The following is a 9120-nucleotide window of genomic DNA, read 5'->3' as shown; positions in this document are numbered from 1 at the left end:
TAGGAGTGTTTTACTGAATAATTGACATGAATATGAAAAACACTACAGATAATCTGAGCAGAGAACCAGCAGTTCAGGACATGTACTTGCAGGCAGCATTGATTCAACCAATAGCGCATTACCATCTCAACTTCCCTCTTGAAAGAGATACTTCTTTCACCTTTCCTACATTCATCTCCCACGGCCTCACTAACCCTAGCTTTGCCTGTGCATATGAGAAAGTACAGATTTTGCTCCACTCTCACTATTTAACTTTCATAAACAGGCAACACCAAGGAGGGCTGAGATTGCCTACAGGCAACCTTTTTGGTCCAAATGTGGAAAAAAACATGACACAACTGACCTGTGAAGATCAACATTGTGCCAACAAACAAAATGGGGAGTGGGAGTGAGTGTTGTACTTGGTCAGAAATACTGCATGTGCTGGTTATGAATGTTGTTAAAAGGACTAAAATAAGAATGCTTCAGAAAAGCCCATAAGAAACATCAGTGGTTTTTTCTTTCGATACACATTTTGGAATGTGACTGCAATGGATGCAAATAATACTGTGCAATTTGTGCTTTGTGAGCAGGGTCTTAGTGGAGTACAAGGGGACTAGTGAGAGAGGTTCTATTCAAACTTCCACTGTCAGAACTACCCCATACCAAATTCTAATTTTATACCATTGCTGCTTATGGGAGGAGACCTCTCATCAGTACCCTGCTGGCTTCCAGTCTGCCCTTCCACCTCCCAGCCATGACCTGACCCAACTAGGTGGGCTTAGACTCGTTTTAGGGAAGAAGCAAAGGAGCTACCACTCTGGCCAGGAGTTGTCTGCCATATGTCTAGTAAATGGTAGCTTCATGACTCCCTTGGAAAGAACAAAGTAGGATTTACTACTTCCTAAATTTGTCAGTACAGCCACGTTCTGAATATTAAACTGGAATGCATGGTCATCATAGGCCACCGTAGTTGTTTAAAATAGGGTGCTTATTTCACCAATTGCTGAGTCTGAAAATATCTGTCTACGTTCCCTCACGACTAATAAGCAGTTGCAACAGGGCAGCCTTCTACCTAGTAAGGTTATATTTTCCCAATTTTCAAAGTATTGGTGCCTCCAGGTGAGAATGACATCATTACAAAACAAAGAAGCCACACTGTATAGTCTGTAGTCCAAATATGTCACATGAGATAGCTGATATTCTATACTCCAAGCCTGCCCAAAGATGTACAGTTTTATAGGTGGTCCCCTTTGCATTTTAAGCACATAGACTAATCTTCAGCCTCAGTTCAAACTTCTAGTTTTCAGAAGTCAGATTTCACAACACTGATAGGCTGGGCCCTTTCCTCAGTCATCATGAAGCATTAAAGGTGAGCATTGCAACCCTATGAGAACAGCTGCTTGGCTGGCAAAGGTACCACCCCTGCCTGCTCAGAACTTTTTGTAAAGTGTTTTTTAAAAAAATAATCTTATTTTGAAAGAAGGCCAAATGCACATTTAAGCAGGTAAGATATTCAAGACAATTTGAAAACAAAAACAGAGCAGTAGAAATGATGAGAGTCCTATAGTACCTTAAAGACTTAACAAAATTTGTGGCGGAATATATGCTTTCATGAGACACTGCTCACTTCTTCAGATACAGCTAGAATATGAGTCCATCTGTCCTGTATCTTGAGAACATCCGTGCCCTGCAGGATTTGTTATCTTTCCGCAGGGCAAGTAAGATGGAGATGTTCTGCCAAGCATCTGGCTGAGGACGGTGATGGTATAGCATGTTGTATGGCACTCTCACACTCTCCATTCTCTGCAGCCCCCCTCCAGGAAGCCTGTGAAATTTGGGATTTTTCCCACCATCTTGGATCAATTAAATTATACTGATATACTATTGGAGCTGTATTTTTTACATATTTATTCTTGGTTTTAACTTTTAATTTATTATACATTCTCTCCTGTTGTAAGTTGCCCTGAGCCTTGCTTGCAAGGAAGGGCAGCCTAAAAACCTAAATAAATATATAAATAAAAGTGGAATGATTTCAGATGCCAAATGCCAATAGGAGGTGAATGACAATAGCAGGTGTGACTGGATTAGGTGTGATATGCAGAGGGGTAGTAGAAGTGGAGAAAGCAGCACTGGTAATGAGATAGGAAACCTAGGTCTCAATTCAGTCCAGGAGGATGCATTGTCTTGAGCTTCGTTATCAATTGCAATTCAGCAAAGGAATTTCAAAGGGAGATTAAAAAGAGAGACTGCTGAATTGCAACTGATATTGAAGCTCAAGACCATGCATCCTCCTGGACTGAATCGAGATCTAGGTTTCCTGTCTTATTACCAAAGCCGATTTCTTCACTCCTACTACCCCTCTGTTTATCACACCTAATCCAATTATGCCTGCTATTATCATTTGTCATCTGAAATCACTCCACTCTTCAAGATATAGGTCAGATGGACTCACATTCTAGCTATATCTGAAGAAGTGAGCAGTGACTCACCAAAGCTCACATCCTGCCACAAATTTTGTTAGTCTTCAAGGTACTATTGGACTCTTGCTCTATTCTACTGCTACAAACAGACTAATATGGCTACCCGTCTTAATCTGAAAACAGAGCAGACAGTTTACTGTGGGGAGAAGACAGTGTATGTGTTTAAAATGCAACTACTGCAGTGGAGTATTATGTATTCCTGTCTCTCCAGTTCTCCTTCATTTTGCCTGCAAATTTAGAACAGCCCCATTAGCAGTGAGACAGAAGAAAGCAAGACAAAAATACAAAAATATAAATATAATTATGTGTTTGTATACCTTTGTAGCAGATTCTAGCTTGCAAGTTCTGATAATTCATTGGAAAGATCAGACAGTACTTCAGACATTTTAAAATGGTTACCTGAGACAAAAACAAGAGATTGGCACATCTTGATCCCCAACAGTCATTTTGCAAACAATTTATTCACAAAAGTTTCATTTCCCAAATAGGAAAGTCTCATGTTGGCTAGAAAGATTTAAAGGAAAATACATTTTCATGCATATTTGCCTTGGTCTAGATATTCATTTACCTGAAAAACAATGCAATAAGAATGAAAAATATGAGCTAATCCTGCAGTAACAAAATTTCAACATTGTCATGAACTCCTTGTAGAAGCAACTCTCCAGGATAACTAACGATCTTTCTTCGTTTTGCAGCTTTAAGAGTACCCACTAATGCTTCAAAAAGGTTGGCACATTTTTCATCAGCAAAGAGTACCCCAAACTTCACACTCAACGTCCCATCAGCATCTAAACAGAAGAAAGAGTATTACAATACAGAAATAATCCTTCCCGTGCAAAAAAGGAAAGATTTTTAATAATCAAGATCAGAAATCATTTAGGCTTAAATAATCAAGATCAGAAAAAAGTTATTCATGATTAGCTGATCCCATCCTGGAGTTATGTCTGCTGGGCGGGACAGGACTTCTGTCACACTGGTAGAACTCAAAAATACAGTTCCGTTGAGAATTTATACCACTGTTGGGCTATTGGTAGTGAAGCTCTTTTACCAGAAGATTACTTGCCACTTAAGATGTGTGTTGCTCCTGCATCTTATTGTAGCACATGACAGGTGGCAATGTAACAGTTACAGCTGCCTTCAACCACGAAGATACAGTTACCATAGCAGATGATTCTGTTCAGGTTTCCCCAAAGGAAGACCCCAAAGCTCGGAATTCCTTTGTTGGTGAACACCATGTATTTCCAGGTGAGACAACAAACCAGCACCCAGTGCTAATGGTGCATGTCCAGGATCCCATGCAATACTGCAGAGGATTGTGGATTACCTCTTAGATTAAGTGATGCAAATGCTTTCAGTGGCAAAAAGTTGGCACTGCTGAAATTACCAATAATCTTTCCTTATGTTTGAAAATTAAACATCTGGACAAATCTTCCCCCCCCCATCAAGTCACAGCCAATATATGGCTACTCCGTCGGGTTTTCCAGCCAAGAGACGTTCAGGGGTGTTTTGCCCTTGCCTGCCTCTGCATAGCAACCCTGGTCTTCCCTTGGTGGTCTCCCATCCAAACACTAACCAAGGCCAACCCTGCTTAGCTTCTGAGGTCTGATGCTTGCTTGGGCCACCCAGGTCAGGGCAGACAAATCTTTACCAATATGTAAAGAAAAGAATATGGTTTGAGAACGAGGCAGGTATTGGCCTAAAATTTTGCTGCTACTTGTAACCACAAAAATCTTACTACTTACTTTTGGTCCCCAAGCGTTGAATCTCTTCAACTAAAAGACTGATTTCATGTTCAACGTTCATTGTTGCCTACAAATGAATTATTATTTAATAAGTTATTACTTGTTCTGCTCAATCTTCTTTCATCTCTGTTCTATCCTAGCTGAGACTGAAACCCAAAGAAACAATTCACAGACAGAGCATGTAGAGTTCCCTTTGAAGTTTTTTTTTTCTGAAGCTGCTCCCTCTCCCAAAGAGGCAAGCCACCATTCAGTTTCCCCAAGCAGCTTGCCTCTTTGGAGAGCTGCTGAGAAAACTGCAGAGGAAAGTATGTGCTTTCAGTGTTCCCTCTAAGCTGAGTTAGTGTGAGCTAGCTCACAGTTTTTTAGCCTTCGGCTCACACATTTTTGTCTTAGCTCAGGAAGGATGGCTCCAGAGCAAACTAATTTATGCAGTAGCCACAGCTTAGAGGGAGCATTGTGTGGTTCCCTTATTCACACCCATCATTTTTAAAATCATACCATAAAATACAGTAGTCTTGCATATCTTGTTAACATAGTGGTTAACGTCCTTCACATTACTCATGAACTCTTCAAAATATTTACTGAAAACATGGTTTTTAATATTTTAAAATTGAAATGGTCTGAGAATGTAACAATTTTTTTTTTAAAAAAAAATTATTTTTGGATTTATATCCCGCCCTCCCCGAAGGCTCAGGGCGGCTAACAACGAGGCACAAGTGCCAGAGTTAAAACAGATAAAAACAGCCTAAAACAATAAGACAATATAATACAACAACAAAGTGTCAGTAGAAAAATGTTTTCTACAGCATCACATCTGAATTTGTTTTCTACGACATCACCTCTATTGAAAGCAACTTTGCCCTGTGAAATATTTGCTATGCAGCAACACAGATTTGTACAGATCTCCTCTTCCTAAGGGAGAACAAGAAAACACTGACCAGTTTCCAGGGTGTATAAGGGATGTTCATTATAATACTATTTGTGCTTGGATAGACACACAGTGTACGTGTTGGGGGCGGATTAAAACTACTAGAACTGTCAGTAGCTCATACTATTCTCAGTAACTATTTCTATATAGTTCGTCCAAGAAGAGCAGCCATTTAATCACATGTACATGACTGAAATGCATGCAGGGCATGTATAGTTAGGTACCCCTGTACAGGTACTGGCGCCCAGGTATATAATATACTGTATACCAACTACAGATCTGATGGTGTAGATGGTTGCTTTCTTCAGGCTTAGTCTACATTACGGGAAGAGTCATAAAGAGAATAGTATTTATTTGTCTTCATGAGTAGTGTGTGCCAATGTTCCCTCTAAGCTTCACACTGTTGTGAGCAGAAATTCTACCTCGTGAGCAAAAAAAGCTAGTAGCATTAAAGTTCTGGGTGAATCTACATTTGACTTGCATAAATTAGTTTTTTAGAAGATTACTTCCAAAACCTTGTAAAAATCTCAGAATAAATTCTTTTAAATTAGTTTTTTATTTATTTACTAAATTTATACCCCGCCTTTCCCAAATGGGCTCAGGGTGGGTAACAACAAAGTACATAAACAATTAACAACAAAGACACTAGACAATTAAAACCAATAATATAATTAATTCTTAAAACAGCTAACCCTTACACAATTAAAAGAAGGCGCATCAGGTGTAAACAGACCACCCCCGTAAGTTGGATTGATTGTACTGGAGCCATACCAGGTTCATATGGTATCAAACTCCACACAGGGCAAATAGTCAGGGCAACTTCTACGCAGGGAGGCCAACAAGTTGGGTGTCCACCACCTGAACTAAAAGCCTGGTGGAACAGCTCCATTTTACAGGCCCTGTGGAACTGTAATAGGTCCTACAAGGCCCTGATCTCAAGTGGGAGGCATGTTCCACCAAGTAGGGGCCAGGATAGAGAAAGCCCTGGCCCTAGTTGAGGCTAAGTGGGCATCCTTTGGGCCAGGGACAACCAGAAGATGTTGATCAGCAGAGCACAAGACTCTCCAGGGAGTATATGGGGAGAGGTGGTCCCTTAGATATGGAGGTCCCATGCCAGTCAGGGCTTTAAAGGTTAATACCAGCACCTTGAAATGGATCCGGTACTCAATTGGTAGCCAGTGCACTTAGTGGATCATGGGCTGAATACGCGCCTGCATGGGCGTCGCAGTCAGCAGGCAAGCTGCCGCATTTTGCACCAGCTGGATTTTCCGGGTCAGGTTTAAGGGTGCGCCTGTGTACAGTGAATTACAGTAATCTAGTGAGGGCAACCAATGCCGTCTCTGTCCCATGACCAGGGTGGAAGCCAGACTGGAATGGATCCAGGACAGATGCTTCACCCAGGAAAGCCTGAAATTGCTCAGCCACTGCCCTCTCAATCACCTTACCCCAAAAGGGCACGTTAGACACTGAATGGTTGTTGGACAAAACCGCAGGGCCTAAAGATGGTTTCTTCAGGAGTGGATGTACCACTGCCTCCTTCAACCTCACTGGGAAGGTCCCTGTTGAAAGGGACAAGTTGATGATCTCCTCCAGGGGGGCCTGCACACCATCCCCACAGGCCTTAATGAGCCGGGATGGGCACGGGGCAAGTGGTACGCCTAACAGTTGCTAGGATCCTGTTGACATCTTCCAGGGAGTCAGTTGAAATGGTCCAATGAAGGGCCAGAAGACTGACAAGGAGCTTCTAGTTCCCTTACTGTTTCAGTTGTGGTTGGGAGGTCGTGGTGGAGTGACATGCGAGGAAAACGCCTCACAGCCAATAGCTAATTCCCTATTATTTTGCTTACCTTGTGGCAATATTGTCAATGCTCGAATGATTCGCCGGGTGCGAGCTTGCAGATGCAATTTCGGCTGCATAGAACTCCTTCGCAGCCTTGGTTGCCATCTCATATGACTTCATAAACGTTCTATAGGATGCTCTTGACGCTTCGTCATGAACTCGCTGCCACTGTCTCTCTAGCTGTCTGAGCCTTCGCTTCATCAGCCTTAGCTCCTGGGTATACCAAGGAGCCAGCCTTGTGTGAAGCGCAGAGGGCGTCTGGGAGTGATCTCATCAATGGTCGCCGAGAGTCGGCTATGCCAGTCCTCAACTAGCTCATCTAACAAGCCGCCAGGGGACAATGGATCCCGGAGAGCCATCTGAAGCCGCGAAGGGTCCATTAGGCTCTGCAGGCGAGCATAAATCCACTTGCCACCTAAACAGGGAGGGTTTGGTATGCCCAGCTGGACCATCAAGGTGTAATGATCTGACCATGGTACCGTCTCCACAGCTTCCAGATCAACATTTATCCCCATCCCAAAAATCAGATCCAGTGTGTGGCCTGCTTGATGCGTGGGAGTCAATATAAAATGGGAGAGTCCCAGAGTCTCCATGGATGACACCAGGTCTCTAGCCTGAGAGAACGATACAGCATCGGCATGAACACTGAAGTCCCCCAGGATCAACAGCCTGGGGTATCCCAAAGTCCAGCCCGATACAGTGTCCAACAGGCCGGGCAGGCTGTTTGGTGGTGCGTTAGGCAGTCAGTACACCAGCCAAACAGCCAAATTCTCCTCGGCTTCCCATGCCAGGCCAACACATTCAATGCCAGCTATTTTTGGCGCAGGGAGCACCCTGAAGGAAAAAAGATTCTTGGATAAGCAATGCCACTCCCCACCCACCCCGCCCATTAGCCAGGGACTGGTGGAGGACTGAGAACCCAGGTGAGGTAAGCTGGGTCAGGGCGACAGTTTTGTCCTCTCTCACCCAAGTCTCAGTCACACAAGCCAGGTCTACATTTCGCTCTGCGAGATAGTCTCGAAGAACGGTGATCTTATTATTAATAGACCTGGCATTGCACAACACCAGCGTCAGAGAAGGTATCTTTCCTTAGTCCCACAACCAGCATTTCTTGGGATGGGATGCAGGTGGGAAGAAGTCTGAGCCTTACCATATCTCCAGTTTCTTCCATTCCTCCTAACGGAATTCCACCTAGACCCACCACTATATCTCCCCCGCTCCCCTATTACTGGCATCCCTGACCCCTGCATGGCTTCCCCGTGTGGTCTTATCGGCCCAATAATAGCCCAACTAAGTGTCCAGCAAGAGGGTCAACAGAGCCTTACCTGTAATCTAACCTTCCCAATAAAGCTCACAATAATCCAAATTATACAGTCAAGGTTAACACAGTATCCACAATGTTAACTATACCACTATTCTAAGATAAACACATACAATCATACAATTAATAGATAACACCTCTACTACTAACCCTCCCACCCAAACCTCTCTACTTACTAACCCTCCCTCCCACTAGCAAGACTGGACAATTTTATATAATGGGTGGGAAAAGAGGAATCTCCCCATCCCCTTGTCTAATTAAATCTGACCCATTCATCCTAACTAACTAAAAAACCTCATGAAACAATTTAATAGTTCACAGCACCATTAGATGTTACTGGGTAGTCAGAGGTGTTCTGTGAGCCGTAACAGGAGCAGTCAATGATAGGAAAGGAGATCAAGAATCTTTTATAATACTCCTTCCAGCCTGGACACTCGCAGTTCCACCCTGGACCCCTGAGGAGATGGTCCAAACCTGACCACCACCAGACATTCACGTCTGCACAAACATGAATGTTAATGGAGCCTCGGGTTCCATTTAAACTATATTTAAACAAGAATTTAAACATTATAATAGAAAACAGAATCAAGTCAAATTTCACCCACCCATTTCCACTATATTGGTAGACCTGGCCTCCAGAGAACAGGTCTACCCATCCCTTGCCACTATATTGGTAGACCTGGTCTCCACAGAATAGGTTTACCCACCTCTTTCCACTATATTGGTAGACCTGGCCTCTGGAGAATAGTTCTATCTGCCCCAGTCCACTATATTGGTAGACCTGAGCTTGGACCATTGTCCTGTGCTCAGCCTTAGAAAATGTATCA

General features: G+C 43.1%; 1 protein-coding gene across 1 annotated transcript in view; it reads right to left on the bottom strand.

Moving 5' to 3' along the window:
* Nucleotides 1-2962: 2962 nt before the first annotated feature.
* ABRACL (ABRA C-terminal like) overlaps nucleotides 2963-9120 on the bottom strand; it is an 8669-nt gene continuing 2511 nt past the window's right edge. The window contains exons 2-3 of the mRNA XM_015416435.1: nucleotides 4205-4271; nucleotides 2963-3250 (exon numbers count right to left, since the gene is read on the bottom strand). Of these exons, the coding sequence (XP_015271921.1) occupies nucleotides 3066-3250; nucleotides 4205-4265 (246 nt within the window). The 5' untranslated portion in view covers nucleotides 4266-4271 and the 3' untranslated portion in view covers nucleotides 2963-3065. The remainder of the gene's footprint in view (nucleotides 3251-4204; nucleotides 4272-9120) is intronic.

Source organism: Gekko japonicus, unplaced genomic scaffold, assembly GCF_001447785.1.
Source record: "Gekko japonicus isolate JY-2015 unplaced genomic scaffold, Gekko_japonicus_V1.1 scaffold1821, whole genome shotgun sequence".
In the NCBI taxonomy this organism is placed as follows: domain Eukaryota; kingdom Metazoa; phylum Chordata; class Lepidosauria; order Squamata; family Gekkonidae; genus Gekko; species Gekko japonicus.
Note: the sequence above shows the minus strand (reverse complement) of the source record. Positions and strands in the feature narration are given on the sequence as shown.